The sequence below is a fragment of the Vanessa tameamea genome, chromosome 26 (genome assembly GCF_037043105.1).
Source record: "Vanessa tameamea isolate UH-Manoa-2023 chromosome 26, ilVanTame1 primary haplotype, whole genome shotgun sequence".
Lineage (NCBI taxonomy): Eukaryota > Metazoa > Arthropoda > Insecta > Lepidoptera > Nymphalidae > Vanessa > Vanessa tameamea.
Window position 1 is genome coordinate 5,693,326 of NC_087334.1, and position 23,462 is coordinate 5,716,787.

At 32.1% G+C, this 23,462-nt stretch overlaps 2 protein-coding genes across 3 annotated transcripts in view; one reads left to right on the forward strand and one right to left on the reverse strand.

The window, feature by feature from the left end:
• The window catches only part of LOC113393742 (uncharacterized protein), a 103,501-nt gene that overhangs the window by 10,700 nt on the left and 69,339 nt on the right, over positions 1-23,462 (forward strand). The gene's annotated exons all lie outside the window — the stretch shown is intronic.
• LOC113393537 (ankyrin-2) overlaps positions 22,648-23,462 on the reverse strand; it is a 143,585-nt gene continuing 142,770 nt past the window's right edge. The window contains exon 54 of the mRNA XM_064219069.1: positions 22,648-22,661. Coding sequence (XP_064075139.1) covers positions 22,658-22,661 — 4 coding nt within the window. The 3' untranslated portion in view covers positions 22,648-22,657. The remainder of the gene's footprint in view (positions 22,662-23,462) is intronic.

Consider the following 23,462-nt stretch of genomic DNA (forward strand, 5'->3'; position numbering starts at 1 on the left):
TTAAAAATAACCACCTGATGATCAGTATCGATTGCAGTGCTCAGTATGCGTAAACAGTTACCCGATACGACTAGCTACCTATTGTACGTTGACGTAAATAAACCAGAAACGAACACGCAACTGTCAAAATCAGCTGTATAATGTCAATTCAATCGCAACAATCAGTCTAGTTAATTCGCACGGGAGAAGTTTGCTCAGAAATTGTATTCGAACTCTTAATACATATGTATGTTATAGGCTTCAAACAACGTAATCCGAAGGATAATTTCAATTATAAATTAATTAATTTAAATCTAATTATGAATAAAACATTTGAAAATAATGCTTATAGGTACTCGATAAATATCATATATATTAAAAAAGCGTATAATTAGAATTCGTTGATTGTCATGAAGGTTAAATAATAATTAAATGATATTTAATCATTATACGACAAGAGTAACAGCTGAGATTCTTGCCGGTTCTTATGGAATCCGTATTCCGAAACGGCGTTTAATCTCTTAATCTCTTATTTAATCTTGTAAAAATGCTCATAAGAACTACATAACTAAAGTGAATTTGCATTTTGATTGATTACACGATAAAGTTAATGAAGTTATGAATATTTTGTCTACATTGTATATTACAATTATGATTTTACATAACTTAATTTACCTTCACAAATCAATTATATATCGTACGCCGTGACCGCACCTATCAAATTTTACTTCATGTGTTGAAGCAATGTCATAATACATGCTATTAAGGAGAGCAGGAAGTTCATGCGCTTGCGCAGTTTCCACCGCATTCATAAAGGTCGAATTTGATATAATGGGCGTATTACGTGTTATATAATTAAATCATTGATCTAATGCAATTATTTATCAGATTACTAGTCAATTTAATTAACGTTTTTATATTATATGTTAAGTTAGAAGTGATGCAAGCTATGTGACGTTAACATGAATTAATTATCAAACAATATAAACACCTATATAAATGTAATTACGCGATTCTCTGCGTTTAAGTTCTTGGAAATCGGGACTATTCTATACTATATTAAATTATTAAACATAAATATTGACACAGGGAAATAGTGTTTTGCCGTTCGAATGTGGAATTGTTAATGCTTAGCTTGAATTTGGGTCCGCCGTTTTTTTATTTGTAAGATTGATGTATCAGCTTGTAAATGTCTTACTTGGGATGAGGCCTTGATTCCGTTCCGAACTCATTTCACCATGCTGCTCCAATGCTGGCTGGATACTGATACATGCACGACACGACCTTCGTCGTCATCGTCGTCCTTCACATATAAACACAAATTAAGGACCTAAACGTAATAAACTAGAACTTCCAAAAACCAGAACCAACTATGGAAAGAAAAACGTTTTATTTGAAGGAGTTCAAATTTATAATAAATTATCAGACTTAATCATCAATAGCAAGAGTTTTCCTATATTCAAAAAACGTGTAATGGAATATGTGCAAAATAATTTATAAGTTAATGTAACCCCTACCTAAACATGTTTGTGTAACATAACTACCCGCAACATTTTATTTTACTGTATATAATTCATAAGGTAGACTTTTAAATGTACCCTCAAGCAAAATTATTGTAATTTCTTATTATAAGTGAACTTTTGTGTTCTTTATGAGAAATAAATGTCTTTAAACCGAAACCGAAACCGAAACCGAAACCGAAATATTTAGTGATTGGTAATAATCAGCAATATACGGTAACGGTTCACGTCTTTTAACCACTAAACCATTTCGACTTATAGAGCAAATCAAACTAAAGTCAATTAAAATTAAGAACGCTAAAGTACAAAAATGTTATTTAAAAAACGAAATGTATTCAAAATTAAACCGTCCAATTACCATTGATTGCTATCGAGTCTGATTGGTCTAAATAAATGGAGTCGTGTGAGAGAGTCTCTGGACCAATCGCATTGATCGTAATCCTATTCAGAATAGCCTTTCATCATAACACTTCTACGCTATCATCTGTGACCAGTAAGCTGTTATTACAAACGTAATACGTCCAACATTATTAGTTTTAGATTTTACGTAATGTTTTACTTCCGTATGTAAGACAATAAGGTATTGAGGAAAAGCGATTGTTGTTACGTTAAATTCAAATACTATTATTATCATTCATAAATGATAAATGCCATATGTATAGTGCAAAAAGATTCATTTAAAATATAACACCTCGCCATGTTGCCTACACTGGTGACCGGCTGGTTCATATTTGCCCAGAGGTTCGGAATTGCGATTCAACGATCACGCGGTCATGATTTATACAGTAAATATTTTAACTGTTATTTGTATATTGTTAAGGACTAAATTTATCATAATTCTTACATAAATAAAAAAATAATTGCTAAAATATTTATTAAGTATTCTTCAGTTACCGTTAAAAAATGTTTGTGATAGAAGTTTTGCCGTCTTAACCACATTGGCCATTTTCTAGAAGACTAGCCAACTACGCATCACATACAGCGCTGTGTGTGCGCCAATACAGGTACACTCTCTCTACCTTTGCTCTTATAATCAGAACTGTATTATAACACGCTATAAAAGGTTTAAATGTAGGAGCGGCTCTGTTTCTTCCGTGGCACACGAGTGTAAACACTGCACACTCACAGACTGAGATTTGGGGTACGATTGAGAGCTTATCGAATGAAATATATACTGACATTATAAAGAGGTAACATTTGTTTGTTTGTATGTTTAAAAAGAAAGCTACATTATTACTGAGTACTATACTATACTATACTATTCTTTATCAATAAATTGAATCCGTACAAAGGGCGGGTTCCTAGTACAGAATATATTTGGATGGCGCGGTAATATGCACATATACACGAAGGTAAGGCAGTCCGTTCTTTAGATACGGAATAATAAAAATGCTTTTTTAATAATGCTAATAATATAATATTTCATTCTAGTTTAATGTCAAATTATTTACAAAGGTATTTCGAAGAAAAAACACACTGCAACGTTTAAATTCATAGCCGACGACCTTCAATATAATAAAATTATCAAATTATTTCGAAGGTGCCGGTTATATAAGTTCGAATTAATTATATTTGAAATCAATGTCGTTACTTTCGTTAAACTATTTGTCCTTAACGAAATCATTTCCGAATAAAATGTATTCGGAAGTGAATTATAATCTATGTCATTTCGGTAACGCCTTGAGTGTCAATCATCATAGCAAACTCTATGATAAAGTAAATTGATGCATGATATCTTCATGTTTTATGGATAAGATTATTCCAAATTTAAATTTTAAGACACACATGTGACCACCTTTTATTTTTTAACGTTTAAAAATGACCATGTTACTATATAAATCGCCAAGATAATTAAAAATGTCCTTAAATGTTTTTGGAATTAAGAACTAAGCCTAAAAAATCAAACATAAGCAATGTTTTGTTATTGATCCAAATTTGATGTACAACATAAATAATTTCGTTTTGAACGATCGTAAAAAAATATTTAAGTATTTTCTTTACGAAATGTAAAATAACATTGTAACTGATAATACAGGTTTTAGGCATTACTACAGATTCAAATCTTGTCCTATGGTATAATACTTAGGGATAATGCTGCTCTCATAAAAACTTTATTCATTCATCAAAAAACGGGATCAAGAAACGGGAAACATTGTATTTACAATGTCAGAGTTCGATATTCTCATGTTTTAAAAAAGTATTTACGGTGGCATTTACAATAATATTACATATATCCAAAATAATATTGTTTACTTTTATAAAAAAGACAGTGCCATTATATAAACACGAGAATTAAAACTTGTAGCACCAGGTTTCCGTCTCCGCAAAGACAATTCATCGTTACTTGGGCAAGGATACGCTTTTATAGTAAAATTCCTTAAATACTTTTTGCTGTAAAAACTTTTTGGTTATTTAGAAATATTACTCGATATTCCCATGCAGGATAAGCACTAATACGAAAATATTTAATTAATAATGATATGTGTAACTGATTGTCGGAAGATCACAGAGTTTCTTGCCGATTTTTCTCGGTAGAATACATTCCGAAACGGCGGTAGCTTTAAATTTAATTTTGTATTTATTCTGACGATTCGAAAGTTCTCGCAAGAGTCTATTTGAATAAAGTTTATTTTGATTTTGATCATGTTAAGTTTTCGGGGTTAATCCCCGACAGGATCTAACTCATAGACGTATTTATTATTTATATAAAGTTTTTGTAATTTGAACATGACGTTTCGTGGATTTAAACAATTATTTTTGCGTTTTGACGATGGTACGTCTGATGAGGAAGGTTATGTAACTCATGCTTCGAACATAAATAGCTTAAAAGTTGTTTTAAACTGGTGTCTTTATCCAAGTTTAACTTAAAGTGAACACGCGCATAGAAATCAAATATGTGTACAGAAATCAAATATGTGTATAGATAAGCTCTACTTTTATATAAAGCTTAATAACGCAAAATTGTTTGAAATGTATGTGAAAAAGTACTTTTACGATAGATAGTCTGTTTGATAGACGTTATAGTAAAATATTCACAGATATTATTAACATCATTACATAATATAAAACAAAGCCGCTTACCGCTCTCTGTCCCTATGTATGCTTAGATCTTCAAAATTACACAACGGATTTTGATGCGGTTTTTTTTAATAGATAAATTGATTCAAGAGGAAGGTTTATATGTATAATACATGTACAATATAGTAGAGAAACACTGATAAATTTAGAGTTAAATAAATAAATGCGACCTTTCGTTAAGATATTCATGTTTCTTCCACAGGGCCATCCAGGCTGCTTTAAATATGAAATAGTATCTGAACAGAACGTGTTTTAACTAGTTAATTTACATACACAATGCGTGTACACTGAATGTCAGTAAAAAATGCATAGTTTTATTACATAGTAGTCGCTTAGTCGCTTTTATGAAGAATTGTAGTATCGCGTGTTAAAAAAAAAAGAAAAAAAGAATTTAAATTTTGTTAAAGATACAATGACGCGACGCGATGCGATTTTACAATGTTCAAATAAAAATCGCGCGGTGTCATTTCGTAATGCAGTCTTAGCCTTAAGCTAGTATTATAAATATATTTTGCATTAATATGTATAACATTTCGATCGATATATTGTAATCAGTATTGTATAATTGCATACGAATTGAAAGTGCTGACGTCACGATTATGTGGCCATAATTACATATCAAAACTGACATTATAAAATCGACTAACGACTTAAGATGAATTAATATCAATTAAAATTGTACACAGAATATCTGTATTAAAGCCGGACTTCTGATCACTTTTATCTTTTTTTTTTCTTTTATTAGTAAAGGAAACGGAACAATAAGAAATATAGATTAAAAAAAATATATAAATCAATTGAGTTTCTGTTTTACATGATACAAAGAAAGGTTACATAACGACATTTAAATGTTTAAATTTATAGTCAAACACAATATTTAAAAAAAAATGAAAATTCATAATTAGAAGAGAGCAAACGACGTAAAATATTCTTCTCTGTCCTTAATTATGTATATCTTTGTACTGATTATATTTGTATAACATATTACCTATACTATACTATTACTGATATGGCCTCTAGTGATGGGATGGTTCATTATTTTGCACCTGATATGCAATTCCACGGTGTGATACAATATTTCGACCATTCCACGAAGTCATGATTTGTATAGTAGCTATTTTTAATTTTCTATATACTTATTTAAATCTTCCTAAAAATATTTCTTTCATTCAACATTACTGTACTAAATTATGTAAAAAGTAACCTGTTAAGTAAAAAACGTTGAAATATATTCAATTATTCGATTATTCGACCTAGAAAATCACGTATGACATTATGTAACTCCTATAACTTCGAACGTAATCCAAACTGCAACATCATCACAAATTGTGCTTCACGCTTGGATTCCTAGCAATTTTTTTGCTACATAGTATTATTTAACAATAATGTGGTAATTATGATCTTGTAACGCATTCCGTTCTGGCGAGATCAGCCGCGCGGAGAGGCTAGTCTAGGCGTGGGAATAACGCAATGTCTGAGATGTTTCGACATTTATGGACACCCTTACGTGCTAGGAAGAAATATTTCTTTCTAATAAATGTTTTGTAAATAATAAATCTTGACATTTTTTCTAAACAAAAAAAAAAACCTCGTAATAAGTTAAATGTCTAATTTTTATTTTTATTGTATGTTTAAACATTTTAAAACAGTTCAATATTTAAACAAAAAATATTTTATAATGAAATATAGAAACGCAGAAGTAATTTGAATTTGATTTCAATAACTGGTAAAAGTGGGTTTACATATTTAAGCAATAACAAACAAGGCGGTGCGCAGGCGCAGGCGCAAGCGCAGGCGGTGAAAGTGAATTCCGTCATCTGTGTCGCGTGCTCCTTGATAACTCGATGTAGGCCCTACGATTAACGTGTCTTTTATAAATATAATTAGTTTATATTCAATAAAATACATATAAAAATAAAAAGTTAGGCGCGACTCACTGGTGTGACAGAAATTAAACATATCGCATCAGAAACGTTTCCTATAGAAACGACCCTCAAATTTTAGCGAATAATCGTGAGAATATTATTCGAATATTGTAATTTAACAGCTTCTTCAATTAGATTTCCAGCGGCGTCACATTGTTTATACTGTTGTTTTGACTATGTGGTAGGACTTTGTGCAAGCCCGTCTTGGTAGATACCAGGCACTCATTAGATATTCTACCGTCGACCAGTATATATATAAGCCAGCCAGCATCTTGGTTCCCAAGGTTGGTGGCACATTGGTGATATAAAGAATAGGTACTATTTCTTACAGTGTCAATGTCTAAGGGCGGAGTCCGTATATCAGTTTCTCTAGCAGTCGCTAAAATTCACGAAACACAATGACAAGTTAACTCTGACGTATTCAAACACAATCTACAAATTTAAGCAATTATATCACAGTCATGTAAAACTACTTTTGAATTAGATCTTTGACATATTTCAAATCTATTCAAAATCACAGAATTAATAGATTTTCAGTTTGGGCTCTTCATTAACAATATTTCAGTGATGAGATATAAATTTTTGACGGCAAAATTTGATAGTAAGTTACACAAGAAATCGTAAGCGCCGTAATCATTACGGTTACTACGAGTGACAATGGATTTTAATATTTTACTGTGTGAGCCGAGATGGCCCAGTGGTTAGAACGCGTGCATCTTAACCGATGATTTCGGGTTCAAACCCAGGCAGGCACCACTGAGTTTTCATGTGCTTAATTTGTGTTTATAATTCATCTCGTGCTCGGCGGTGAAGGAAAACATCGTGAGGAAACCTACATGTGTCTAATTTCAACGAAATTCTGCCACATGTGTATTCCACCAACCCGCATTGGAGCAGCGTGGTGGAATATGCTCCATACCTTCTCCTCAACGGGAGAGGAGGCCTTAGCCCAGCAGTGGGAAATTTACAGGCTGATTATGTATATTATGTATGCATATCCAGTACATTATGATTAATTCAGTAATTTATTTTCTATACAGTTTAAAATAAAACTCATGGCAATTATATACGAAATAAATATGTATCACGATGATTTATATCGATTGGCTTATAGTAGTTTACTATAGTAGTTGTGCTTATATACGTATACGCAGTTACGCACACAAGTTCAAAAAGTGACAGATACTGAGAGGCGGCAATTGGAACAAGCGCTCATAAGGAAGTATAAAAATAAATTCGAAACGTGAAGTTTAAGGGACGATATTCTCCAGTGGTTACTCAAACCAGACCAAGCACACAATAGTTAGGGCTTAATTTATCTTTATAATGCAATTTGTATTCACGAATGGAAACATAGTGTTCGGATACAATTCTGTCACGTGTGTATCCGAGCGTGGTAGAACACGCTCCAAGCTTATACCTCAAATATTTCAATTCAACCAATTGTAAAATTTAAAAGTATCTTTAAATAACGTTTGTGTGCGAAAGGTTTTTACAAAACTAATGACTCCTTAGTTGATTGCACGACTTGGGAATGAGATCGCCTCCAGGCTGTTTCAAATATGAAAATATATCTTTTATTATTGTTTGAAAACAAAAAACTGTAAATATGACATTTAAAAAAATCCTGCCAAGTTTCTTTCGTCGGTTCTACTCAGGTCCGAGGTGTTTGTTTCCGAACCAGGGGTAGATTGTTGACTATCAAAATGTTACGCTTCTCTGTTTCATAAAGATTTTTGACTCTGATTTAAAAAGAAGAGATGCTTTTTATACAGCAGTGTCAAAACAGTATCTAGAGTATGTTGCTTTGATATTTTTAATAAATTAAAAATATAATATCAATAACCTTCTCCTCAATATTACTCAAACAAATATTGCAAAAAATGTATTTTGTTTTATTAATAACAAAGGCTCAATCAACAAGCGATTTTTACATACCAATCCGGCCAAAAGGGCGTACGAATGACAAACACTGGATTTCATTAATATTTTTTTTATATATCCTCAATGGTGTAAGTTTAATATAATATAATATAATATAATAAAATAACATTATCAGATTGAAGTATTAAAGATTACGTTAGACTAGCTGCCCGTTCCAACTACGTACGGGTAGAAATTCATTTAGTGTTACCTGCACGTGTGTGTGTGTGTTATATTCATGTCCTTTACATTGTCAAAATGGCCGTGTACGTTATAAAGTAAATTTAAATTTGGAACATAGGTTGTTCCAAATGTCAGCTTCTGAGACTCAGTAGTTTTGGCTCGTTGATAGTCAGTCAGGACAAATTGTTTTACAACTATAGATTTTTTCAACGCGTGGAATGAATGTTCATTAAATATCATGATAAATATAAAATATAATACCATCTTTAATTTGTTAGTCCATCATTCGCTTGTCATCCCATTCATTTGGGGTCAATGCACTTTGTTTCTCTCTTGCTCTTGTCAGTCAGGATCTCGCGTCAAATTGATAGTTTTGACTTGCAATTGTTAGATTCTTTTATAGAGACTTGACATTATGTCAGGATATTTTAAGATAATTTCTATTTATTTATTATTTTATTATATTTTAAGGTTATAAGACAATAAAAGATTATATATGAAACACAAATATTTATTTAGCCATTATAATAGCTGTAGTAATCGTAATATTGTATCAATTAATAATTACAATCAAACCAATTACCTTAATCAAAAGCAAAATATACTTTATTCAAGTAGGCTTTTACAAGCACTTTTGAATCGTCATTTAACAAACAATTTAAAGTAAAGCTACCACCGGTATCAAATATTGATGTTAAATGAACGACTTCATTTATTTTAATTATAAATATAACTCGTAGTTTATAATACTATCAATACAAGAGTAAACAACACACTGAAAATTTATATTGGCTGTCTATTTGTAATCTTATCATTGTATAAATTAAGCTTGTAACGCACTACCTTATAATAGGGAGCAGGGTCGCATCCCACGCACACATACCAATTTTAAAATTACATACATATATTAAAAACCTATGTTATTTAAATAGTGGTCCAAGCAGAATACATATTTAATTGTACATTATTGATAGACTTTGTAATTCAAATGGCGGAAAAGAGTATCTACTGAGTTTCTTGTCGATTCTAATGTTTGGTAGCTTTATATTTAAGTTTGATTTTGTTATCTCGTAAAATTTCCATACAAATTGATTGTAGAGCCCACTTAAGTATATTTTACTTTTTAACGTAAACAACGTTAAAAATGAATTAAGAAGATATCTCTCCCCAACGTAAAAATAATTATCAATATATGAAGGAAAATATCGTGAGGAAATATATATGTGTTTTATTTCAACAAAATTCAGCCAATAATGCATCCACTAACCCTAATTGAAACTTTTGGAGTTACTCCCACGACACGTTCTCTTCAAAATAAGATCTCAGCCCAGCAATGTGACATTTACAGGATTTAATTTTAGATTTTTTTGTCTGGTTTTTATTCGTGCCAAGAGGGCTTACTTTTTTATTTTACATGATTCATTAATACATGCTAAACGCAGAATGTCAGTCAAAGTCAAAGTCAAAAATCTTTATTCAATGTAGAAGTGTTTACACTTGCTTATTGATAGTTAAAAATCTACCACCGGTTCGGAAATTAACACCTCGGACCTGTGAGGAAGCGGCGACAGAAATTCATATATTTTTTTAATCTCATTTTCAGAAATATGGTTATAGTTCAGGTACAATAATAGTAAACACATTTTCGTTGTTTGAAACAGCCTGGAGGCGATCATCTCATTCCCACGGTTTGCAATCAACTAAAAAGTCATTAGTGTTATAATATCCTTTAGCACACAAACGCTCTTTAACGATTTTTTTAAATTTAACAATTGAATATTTTTGAACGTTTTCTGCAATCCTCTTGTGATAACGTATACATTGCCCCAAAAAAGAGTTACTAACCCTGTGTAATCGGGTACTTGGAGTTAAAAGTTTAATAAAATTTAATAAAATATTCAGTGTATATCGAAGAAGGTTTTTGGGTATATATTTCTCATACAGTATAATCAGCACGTACATAAATATAAAATGAATTCGAATCAAGTCACGGTAACAAGTCCTTAACAACAAGCTTGATAAATAAAATTATTTTTGTTACAGCGCATAAATAGCACAGATAACTTATATTTTTTTATTTTATTTACAGGTAAGTCCGTCTGTGGTTGACGATTTGGAATTTAGAAGATTCAAAAGGTGTGGAGTCAACATCGCTCGCTCCATTGCACGTGGACTGTGGGTATGGTGTAGGGGGTACTCTACGAAACTAATGATACAATTCTAAAACTTTTTTTCTCTAGTAGAAAGCTATGTTATTCCTGAGTATTGGGTATAAATCGTACGGAAACATCGTGATTCGTCGAATGCGATTCTGTCACATATGTATCCATGCGTAGTGGAAGACGCTCTAAGTTTGTTTCTCAAAACTTAATTCATAGCAATTGTAAAATTTAAAAGAATCATTTGTCTGTTAAAGGTTATAACAAAACTAATGACTTCTTAGTTGATTGGGAACCTTGGGAATGAGATGATCACCTCTAGGCTGTTTCAAATAACGATTTTTTTAAATTATTGTTTGAAAAGAATAATTGTAAGTAAACTATACACTATACTATAAATATATCGTTTTATTTATTAATAAACTGCACGCAAGCCGGGGCGAGTTATTAGTATGTAAAATAATAATAATATAGGTTTTGTTTTAATAATATATAATATTTTCACAAATATAGATTATAATTCGCACTTGGCTACTATTGTTATGAAATGATTGTGACTTAATTAGTACAGCTATTAATAGGACAGCACCCCGATTCGATGAACGCGAGACCTTGATAAGTTTCCATTTAAAGATATAATATCTTTAGTAAAACCTATATCCACATATAATATATTTCTTTTAATTAAATAATAAAAGATTTAACATCGTCCGAAGTCTACGAAGAACAAACTCTTGACAAACATCTCTATAGTTTAAACATAAGATTAAAAATTATTTAATTGTCGAAAGATTTGAAAGCAACCGTCCATACATTACATATACATACATTAGCAGCCTGTAAATTTCCCACTGCTGGGCTAAAGCCTCTTCTCCCTTTGAGGAGAAGGTTTGGAGCATATTCCACCACGCTGCTCCAATGCGGGTTGGTGGAATACACGTGTGGCAGAATTTCGTTGAAATTAGACACATGCAGGTACCTCACGATGTTTTCCTTCGCCGTCGAGCACGAGATGAATTATAAACACAAATTAAGCACATGAAAATAGTGGTGCCTGCCTGGGTTCGAACCCGAAATCATCGGTTAAGATGTACGCGTTCTAACCACTGGGCCATCTCGGCTTACTCACCGTCCATAATTTGTCATAAATACACCAGTTAAATTTTACAAAGGAATTAAAATAAAACGAACTCCCTTCTGTTGATAGTTATTTTTACCTCACTAAAAACACTGATCGTTTTTTGCTTGGTTTATCGTTACAAAAGCCATGGTCAGTATCATGGCGGCTAAAATAAGATAAAAGCGATGGGCACGATTACTTTCTCGAGGAGAAAGTTCGATCATTACTCCGTCCGTCATTTCACCCCATTATCTCTTGTAGTTGAAGAAAATGTTATTTGTATTGATTTTATGGTATTATATTAACTTGGTACTATCAGATATTTTACTAACAAACAGTAGTACTCAGGATTTTTGTGTTCCGGTTTGAAGGGTGAGGGTGAAACAGTGTAACTACAGGCACAAGGGCATAACATTTTAGTTCCCAAGGTTGGTTGGTATCAGCGATTTATGGAATGATTTCTTACACTGTTCCATTGTCTATGGGCGGAGTCGACTGCTTACTACTAGGGGCCCATTGGTGGCTCGTTAGCCTACGTATATCACAAAAAAATCCAATTTAAAATACTGAATAATTATTCTTAATCACAGACATCTTCCATCAGTTATTCTATCACCAAACATCGGTAATTTGTATATCATGTTTGTAAGATAGCACACACAATAGACATCGCGTCTTATTCGGTGCTGAGATAGCGCCCCACGAGTACACGTTCCTGCTCTCCCCCACGGCCACAGCGCAGCCTATTGGCTCTTAATAATCAGGAAAAGTTTATTTTGATTTATAGTGTCAGTGTCTGAAGAGGTAGGCAATTCCGCAAAAAATAGATCAACTAGTTCCGCTAGTATTTTTGGGCCTTCGAAAGTTTTAAAATTTCTAATGAGATAAAAAAATTGGTGAACAAATTCGAAAGTCTCTATACGTCATATATATATATATATATATACACATACACACGCACATTTTATCTATGTACCTATATAAAATGTGCGTGTACTTAACTTAAACTTAACCTGGAATACTTGTATGTACGCGTGAGAAGTTATTTTTAATTGGCGTTATTAATAAATAGAACATATGATTTTCTGAAATTTCATGACCAGTATTTTATCCGGCGGTAGGGCTTCATGCAAGCCTACTTAGTTCCGCTAAACAACAGAACTAAGGATTATTGTATTCCGGGTTTGAACGGCGAGTGAGTTAGTGTAGCTACAGACTCAAGGAACACAACACCTGAGCTCCCAAGATTGGCGACGCATTGGCTATGTAATTGATGTTTAAAATTTCTTACAGCGCTAATGTCTATGGGCGATGTGACCCCTTAACATTAGGTTGCTCATTTGCCATTCCACCTATAGACTACAAAAATAGTTAGCCTCGAAAGAGCGTTATAAATCGTCAAGCCGGTAGTGTACAGCGTGTTTATCTAAGGTCTTATGAGCGGTAAAAAGCTTTAACAAAGTAGACGGCCTGTTCGTAACTACGACATGTTTATCTTCAAATAAACTGTTGTAAAAAAATTCCCGTTATTTTTTTATTGTATTGAACATCTATACTTAATAGTATACTGCGAAAGTAACTGTCTGTCTGTTGCTCTTCCACGGGCAAACCACTGAACCGAATTTGATGAAATTTGTCATGGAGGAAGCTTGTCTCCAAGGAAGGATAACGGCGTTATATGTCCTAGCACCTGACGACCATTCCCTAAAATCCGAGCGACCACTAGTCCGTACTAATATTATAAGGGCGAAGGTTTTTATGTATGGATGTTTGTTACTCTTCCGCGCAAAAACTACGAACGAATTCTAATGAAACTTTACTATAATATAGATTTACAACCATAATAACACACAAGCTATAATTTACAAAGATATGAACAATAGCTGACAACAAATCCCTAAAACGCGAAAGAAGAGACCTAGTTTACATATAAAATGATAATGTTATTCTTTGCAATATTATTTTCAAGTCACTAAGTACAATCAAAGTACGAAAGGTAAAAGTAGGCCACATAGACGTCTGTGCGGATTTTAATAACGAGACTTTTCAATTACATTGTCCAAGGCCCTTTGTAATAACTTGTTTTTAAATACGATCAAGGCGTTTTGTATTGAATAAAATATTTAAGATAAAGGTGTTTTTGTAATGGTAAAGCTTTGAAGCCACATTACAAATATATTCGTTTCAGACAAGACGGATAGAGATTTTGGAAGCGCACACGCTCGCAAATACTACATATAAACGTATTTACACCCACACATGAGAAAGATTGTAATTACTTTATTATGAAAAGTTTGGTTTGGATAAACACGTGTCGAGACTGCTTCTGAGGTATGGCCTTAATCGCTTAAATCTCGTCCAGGTTAGTTTTTTGTCAGAACATATAAATAAGAATTAATTAATAAGTTAAAGAAAATTGAGTGTAAAAAAAATCTTGTTTAATATTTAAATATGGTTGTATACTAAAATTATCGGATATCATTTGAGAACATTTTTTTAAAAAAAAAATACAACATCTGCAAGATTTCACTTCGTATTTCATTCATGAAATATTGACTTTTTAATTTTATAATTATTATACTCAATGTCGCATATTAAATTCTGACATTGCACGTTCGTGATTTGCGGTAGTTTTCGAGCCTCTTCTTACAAAATGACTCTGCTGAGGTACGGTACAGTCAACAAAAAAAAAAAACAGAACTTTTATCAATTGGTATGCTTTATTTTTTTTTATTTGGATTTGTGTATTGCTGTTGGCCCTACTGGCCTTTACAGCGTCACCGAACGTTGGGGCGAGTGTTAAGACTCTGCCTTAGGGTGAACCCTTTTGGGCTCGAGAGTGACGTTCGTCCTGAGGGTGTCTCCTATGAGATCGCACCTCGGCTCAGAACGTAGTCGGTGGGGTCTTGGTATGCGTCGAAGCTCAACACGTAAAGCATATTTGTTTTGAATACGCTACAAGCAACTCACCTTTATCAAGTATATTTATCGATTTGCATTTAAATAATTTATTTTCAGGCAACTTCTCGTTATAAATACGAAAATATATTTGTCGGTTTATCCTTCTCTCACGCAGACATTAAAAAAAAGCTAATATTACGATGATTTTTTTAAATTTATAGTATATCGTCAGGTTGGTAAATAGGCCTTATGGTATGTGGTCACTATAGCCCATATATATATATTTTGGTACTAATACCACGATACAAAGTTAGCAGTAGAAAATATGTTAAGTGGGTGGTACTTACCCAAACGGCCTTCTCAACTACACATATAAGAAATCATTTTCCAAGAAGTCATTTTACAGACAGATTTGTTATCAAATATAGACTAAAAGTTGGTTTCGAATTTGGGATGAAATGTTGTCTCTAGCAAATTATTCGGTGTTTATATTTAGTCTGAAATAAAAAGCGAAACCAAATTCATTTTGTCTGTTGCAAATTAATTACACAGTCCGTTTAAAACTATTCCAATTCCAATTAATTTTACAACCTTAATTTGTGTTGAACTTGATGTTTGGTCTAGTTTTTGTAGAAGAATTATTTGATTTTGATTGCTTTTGATAGGAAAAGTTTAGATTTTAGTAATCGACCTTTATTTTACCATTGCTAGACAAAGAAATTAATTGTTCTTAAGAACAACTTATTTATTTGAATGCTTGTTAGTAATTATATTAAAATTATCTTCGAGAAGTTTCGATTCAAACAAAATTTAGAGTTACCTAACTTTCAGCTACACTAAAAATATGAAATTGCCTCGAAATATTAAGAAAGACCTAAGTTCACCTCCAAGACTTAGTACCAATATCTTAAGTTTTGTTTTCAATTATTATCTCATTGATGTTTATTTTACCGATTTATTGGAGCCGAGATGGCCCAGTGGTTAGAACGCGTGCATCTTAACCGATGATTTCGGGTTCAAACCCAGGCAGGCACCACTGAATTTACATGTGCTTAATTTGTTTATAATTCATCTCGTGCTCGGCGGTGAAGGAAAACATCGTGAGGAAACCTGCATGTGTCTAATTTCAACGAAATTCTGCCACATGTGTATTCCACCAACCCGCATTGGAGCAGCGTGGTGGAATATGCTCCATACCTTCTCCTCAACGGGAGAGGAGGCCTTAGCCCAGCAGTGGGAAATTTACAGGCTGATTATGTTATGTTATGTTTATTTTACACACACAGCAAACACAAATGTAAATACATACGCAGATTTGTATAGGTACACGCCGTCACACGCACACTTGAAACACAGCAATAAGCCAATTCGCCTAGTAAAGTAGTAACGAGAAACCACACACTTGTTTACATGTGTTAATATGCACATTAGTAAAATAGTCATAACTCATAAGATAAAGCTATTTGTGAAAGGGCTTGAAAGTGACGTCTTAGAAAGTGACCCAATGCACTGAGATGCAACTCGGCTTTCTCACGAATTCCTGCGTAATATTAACAGTCTCGTCATATAGTAAACCATTTAAATTTCGAATTGGCTTTAATGTTATACAACCCAATAAAAGCATTTAAACTTGAAGCATGATTAGACATATCACACCTTATATTCAACGTTTGAGAAATTGCGGCTTAATTCAATTGTTTTTTTAGTGCATGACGTAAAAATCAGTGGTCGTTATCAAATTTTAACAGAATATTAATAAAATCTTTGAGAAATAAATTACATATAAAGCAGTTAAAAACCCAAATAACAATTTCGTTGAATACCATAGATGGTCCGATACCTTTGATGGATACGCCCAAAGTATTTTAATGATTCTTGAAGATAACTTAAGGAAATACATCAATGATTACATTTCATCATATACATATATATTATGTAATGAAAAAATATAGGTAAATGTTTATAAATTAAGTTTTATTAATATTATCTTCACGAACTTGTTACATATTGAAGAATGTTCGAGATGTTTTCGGCATGAGTACTGTTCTCATCGCCGTTCGGAATAACATCGATTCAGAAAAGAAAATGAAGAATCAAGTTTGATGATGACATGTTTATATTAAATAAGTGAAATTGATGGAATATTTATGAAGTAGAATCTGATCACGTTAAGGAACTTGCAGAAAGACTTTCATTATTGATAACTAGAAATCTTGCAGTTAAAGAAAGTCCGAGAAAAACTTCCTGATTTACTTTCAACGCATCCCGTAAGACGGGAAATTGTTTAATAGTTTACAGTGAAATCAATGATTATACTTGACGCTGTTTTGCCATAATTTGACGCCATTACTCCTCATCATCCGACAAAGAATTCAAGATTTGTATCTTATCAAAATAATTCATCCACATTCTGAACATGTACTTTTGTATTAAGTTTAATCTTCAGACGTCGTTTTCACAATCGTAATTAATGGCTGCAGTTCCACCTGTGAACTGGACAGTTGCATCAGCACCCTCTTAGATGGTCTGTTGACATTTCGAAATGCCATCATTTTAAAGGGCACGACCTAGATCTAAAGAAGATATATATAGTTTAAGGACGTCGTTGTGATCTTTGACATTATTATTAATTAATTTAATAAAGTATTACCGTTTTTAATTCGATATTTGTGTTATAATATATTTGAAGGTAAAGACAGCAAAATAAATAAATTAAAATTATAAATAATTAAATTACTTTTTCATTGCCCTTATTTAACACCTTCAGATAAAGTCTATAAAGAAACCAAATTAATGAATATTAAGCAATTATACAACTACACTACTTGTATTCTTATACGTAAAATCTTAGACAAAAAAATACATACAGAAATATCTTTCGAAAGCAAAGGTCAATTACACAAATACGCAACTAGACGTGCCAGCCATCTAATACTGCCTAAAACTAGAACTAAGAGTGGAAAAAAGATGATCATTTTTGAGAGAGCAAAACTTTATAACAATTTACCTAAACAAGTAAAAACTCTAACAATTTTTTCTATGTTTAAATCTCGACTTTATAACCATATTCTGTGTAACGATTCTCTGTTAAAATAATTAATTGAAACTGTTATCTCATCTGCTTTGCTGATCCGAACGAATTGTTATATTTATAAGTTAGATATAAGTTCTCATGTAAATGACGTTGTCGTAATGAGAATAAAGTTCTTAAACTGAAAATTAGAAACAGTTTTGTATTAAATTGAATTTCGAATCTTTTATATCTTCTTACACTCCAGTATTTTCAAATATCCATATATTTAAATATTTTAAACATGACTATATAAGATCTGATTGAAATTACTGATGCTAAATACGTCATTTTAAAAAGAGTAACTATTTAGTTTCTTGCTGGTTCTTCTCGATAGAATGTACATTCCGTTCAGCTTTGATTAGAAAATTTAACATTGTAAAATAATCGATTCAAAATTACTCGTAAGAACCTATCGAAATATAAATAATTTGATTTATTAATATTCCATACTTTGATAGCAAAACTATGTGTCAACTAGGTTAAAAGTGTTTTAATGTGTTTCGTTACCAATTTTAAGAATTAATTTCTATTTTCCTTTGCAATAGTTGTCACTCGATACCCTTTCGTTAACAGTTGGTTCAAGTTGCCCATAAGTTAGTCAATAGGTCAGTGCGCTGATTTTACAGCAAGTGGTGCGTGTTCGGTTCCGGTTTATGCACCGGTCATGCTCTTAAGCCGATTACTCTATCGTCAATATATTGTAATCATTTCTTTATTTACGTTCCAATTGTGAATTTTTGATTACATTATTTATGACATGTTAACAAACTTTTATTGTTTCCGTTTAATGATTTTGAGTCTTGTTTCCCTCTCAATTATAATAAATATCATTGATAATTCTTTCGCGGAGTAAACTAACAAGTAACGATTTAGGTACGAACATTTAATTTATGACAGGAATAAGACCGAGAGTATCAAAGCAAGTATCCTTGAATTATTATGTGCTTCAGTAATGCTTATATTTACTCCCATTTGAGACTCCGTGTGGAATAAGGTTAAACAAAAAACTTTCTCATCTAAATGTAGAAAAGACCTTAAGTTAAGCTAACTTTATCAAATATATTTAGTATGAATATATTAAGTTATTTAGTATTAATATATCAAGTAATAATATATAGTTTCGTATTAATATTTCAAAATATTGGTACGATGCAATTATTTCAATCACAGACAAAGAAATTTTAACACTTTTTTATTTACCAATTCGCCGTAAATCCTCGTGGTTGCGTTCCAACGTTCACTAGGCCTTAGAATTTATTAATATTTCTTACAGCACCAATATAAGCATTTGTGTAAGTAAACTACAAATGACTTTGAACTCTTATGACCTCTTGTTAAAAATCCACGTGTTTCCTTACAAATGATGAAAGAGAACATCTAATTATTATCACTGCGACGAAAGTAATATTTAGATTTAAATTACACCAATACTAATAATTGATAGCCGTTATGTTATAGAGACCGTTACTTAACGGAATATTAAGTGTTACGGATTTATGATACATTTCAAATAACAGCCAATTCTGATGGTACTCAAGTATTTTACCCCCATTTTAAGTAGATTTGTATTCCTTACTATTAAATCACGTAACGCAATCTGTCTGTTATTATTTGCTCTTTAAACTAACTGTATGTGATGTTTTAGAACTGGTGTGCTGAGTAAAATGTATCGATGGATTTTATTATTTATATTTTTCTGTAAATTATTAAGATTAGTCACTCAGTTCATTAGGAAGGATAGTCAAAAAGCGTCTAAGCGGAAGTCGTCACGACCAATTCGCAGGCTATCAATATTAAATAATAATTATATTCAATTTATTTTTTTACAAATATTTAAATCGAAGTCGTATAAAACTATCGTTGCAATAAGAATTTCAAGTAACATATCTTAAGGCGCGGTAAGTTATTTAAAAGGTCTTACGAAAAGTAAATTCTTAGGTATCTATTCAGATACGGCTTTAATTCCAGGAAGTATAAGAACAGGTTTACGAATGCTACTTTAACATTTACTTAGTGTTATGTAATCATTTTTTTTTTTAATTTATCCTAGGGTTAAATGTAATACAAATTATCTTCCTGGATATTATGTTACCAATAATTAATATATCAATATTATTTTTTTCTTAAAATGAATACCGCGTATCTGTCGCAGGCAACTAGCTTACGCATTCAATTAACAAACTAGCCATATTACTAAACGGTACCATTCAGTCAGCTTCCTGAATGTTCGTTAATATATGCTCCGTTCATAATAATTGGGTAATATGCTTTAGTTTTGCCTTAATACTGGAATAATCTAAAGTATTATATCATAGTATTATATCATATAATGTATTGTATACTATAGAGCCGAGATGGCCCTATAGAGCCGAGATGGCCCAGTGGTTAGAACGCGTGCATCTTAACCGATGATTACGGGTTCAAACCCGGGCAAGGACCACTGAATTTTCATGTGCTTTGTGTTTATAATTCATCTCGTGCTCGGCGGTGAAGGATAACATCGTGAGGAAACCAGCATGTGTCAAATTTCAACGAAATTCTGCCACATGTGTATCCACCAATCTACAGTGGAATGGCGGAATATACTACAAAACTTCTCCTCAAAAGTAGGCTTTAGCCCAGCAGTTGGAAATTTACAGGCTGTTATTGTTGTTGTATTGTAATTTATATAAATTAACTAGCAACCGGCTTCGCAGGTGCAATGCTGATATTAAATATACTACATAATGTCTTATACAACGGCCACAGATTTTTCAGTCAGTTCAGGGCCATAGTGATCTATATTAAATGCACAATGTATTTAAGGTACTTAATTGGGTAAGGTTTAATGCCGTATTGCTTAAAATCGCTTCGTAAATCAGCCATTATTTCTCGTAAAAAATAAAGGATAAAAAATGGTTATTTTGGGTTATCCCTAAGAGATACACCATCGCAGATATTTTTGTCGATCATTTAAGGTGTACAATAGTGTTACTTTGATTTATCTCGTAGGGTTCAGTCAGCGTTTGCAATGTAAGCGCAAAAAATATGTGTTTAATTACGACAACACATTAGAAACCTCTAAAATTATCAGTTTCTCTAGTATATTTTGAATGTTCTATTCATGTAAACCTTTCTGTTGAATTACTCTATCTATTAAAAAAAACTGCATCAAAATCTGTTGCGTAATTTTAAAGATCTAAGCATTCATAGGGACAGACAGACAGCGTGAAGTGACTTTGTTTTATACTATGTAGTGATAATATTCAACAGTACGGTGTCATTGATCAACTTCGACTGTGAAAGGTCACGAATGTCACCTATTTAATAATACATTTAAAATGTTAAATATTTAAAATTCCCTCAACCCACATAGCTAAATCAAGATATTTTTTTAAAACAGACGATGGTTTAAAACCAATATGTGACTATTAGGAATAACATTTTTCTGATATGATTTATTCGCGCGTTAATCAATAAATAACTAAATGATATTGGAACTATTTAGATATTTTTTTATAATATAAAAAAATCGCGAATCGATACGGTGAGTTTCGTTTGTAAAATACGGGATCGAGTGTCGAGTTCACATAACACAAATAAAAAAAATAGTAGGGGTGAAAGTGACAATGGTAGTGGTGACCAGCGTTTACGCAGCAAACGTACGAGAAAGGAGGTAGCCCGATACGGACACTTCTAATGCCGTCAACATCTACCCGCAAACTTCAGTCTCGTGAACAAGACTTTCGTAGATAATGTCTAAATATCGAGCTCCACCAAATAAAAATAAAACGCATGGTAAATATGCCGTTTCAAATACTTATTTAGATAATATCATGAATAAAGCCAGACATGGATAAGTTTGTCCTGTTTTGTAGGAAATTCGAAGCCCAAATCAAGACAAGCTTCATCTTTATCACATTAATTTGAGGATGACGTAAACAATTCAAGCAAGTAATTTGGCAGACTCTTACAGTTGATACAGACGCCTTAGCTTGTAGTGGCATATACAGGCTACTACTTATAACTGTCGAATATTCTGAATGTTTTACAAACTAGTAAATTTCTAAATGACTAAATCTGACAAACCCATTTAGCTTAACCGATTGAAGTGAAATTTGCAGACTTTTATTGCAAGTAACAGTATTATCACCAGTGTACTAATTTTATTCATTTTAGTACACAGATTGAATGAAATTTTCCTCTTAAAAGTATAATTTACTGAAATTCTTCCTCACGACCTTTTCTTACGAATGAGTATTTACGTAAGTCTGTCTATTATGTAAATTGTAAACTTATTAACTTTAACTTGTTACGTTACGTGTAAATTAAAAGGTCAGATGACTGCTTATAATATTATTTATCTAATACTAACTATCTGTTATGGCTTTGCATTGTTAAGATGTATTTTTTAAGGAAGTAAAGAAGTATGTGTTAATGTAACAAAGTTTCAGTGAATTAGCTTGCAATTGTTCCAATGCTGTGCAAAGGCCTCGTTTTCTCTAATGGGAAATACTTGGAGATGATGCTTCAATCACATACAAACTAGTGGATATATCAAATGCCTCGGTCATTGGGAATGTTTGAAGTAGATTATTCAAAAATCAAGGTAGTTTATTACAAATAGTATCTTCTGTAGTCTACTTAACTATTAACCCACATACAATAACAACATAGTTACAGCTGATTTCGAATCTCATATTATATTATCAGAATCGCTTTAAATTTTAACATAACCTCAGTTTTATTGCTGCTAAATGTGTTGGAATTTTTGTTTATTTAAGCGTCAAGATTCAAAACGTCGGTGCGTGAAATTTCTACAACATCTTGACCTTGATCTGTGGATTGAAAGTAGATCCAACCGGACACGACGTCTACCACTGACTTGTATGAATTTTAATATACTCGTAAAAACCTGTTCTTATCTTGCAACGTATAGCGATAAAAAATGATTCATTGTTAAGCTTTCTGTGTCTAATATAAAAATAAGGACCTAAGAATTTCATTTGAGTTAAATGACCCAGTGGTTTTAATAAGTGAAATCGAACGAAAGATCACCCTTGAATTCGCAAGTACTTAAATAGTTTTTATATTTTTAATTTGTGTTCATAATATATTTTGTCACGAGCGATAAGTCGTGAGCAAACTTGAATTTTGTCATTTGTCGGATGAACTTTGACAATTGGTTATCTACCACACTTCATTAGTACAGGGGCAGGATGTTGACATAACCTCGAAACCTACTGCACTAGAGTAGAGTGAACCCAATTAATGGTGGTAAATTCTAGGGTGTACTACCTACTTCTAAAAAATTTAACTTCAACGTAGACGTCTATGTTCAAGGTAGAAGTTATTTATTGGTACTCAAAGTAAAAATTACTACGAAGACAAAATGCTCTGAGAAGAAACGGAGTAAGAAATATGAGATTTTTTTGATTAATTTTACCATTTTGAATATTTTAATTCAATATCACTATTAGTATATAAAAACTCTGATTCATATACATATACTAGTACGAAACCTTATAATGAAGAGTGAAAAGTTGAGTTATATTCTCATAATAAACACTTCCATTTAAACGTGTTATATAATTTATATTTATTTTAACAACCTGGAAATTG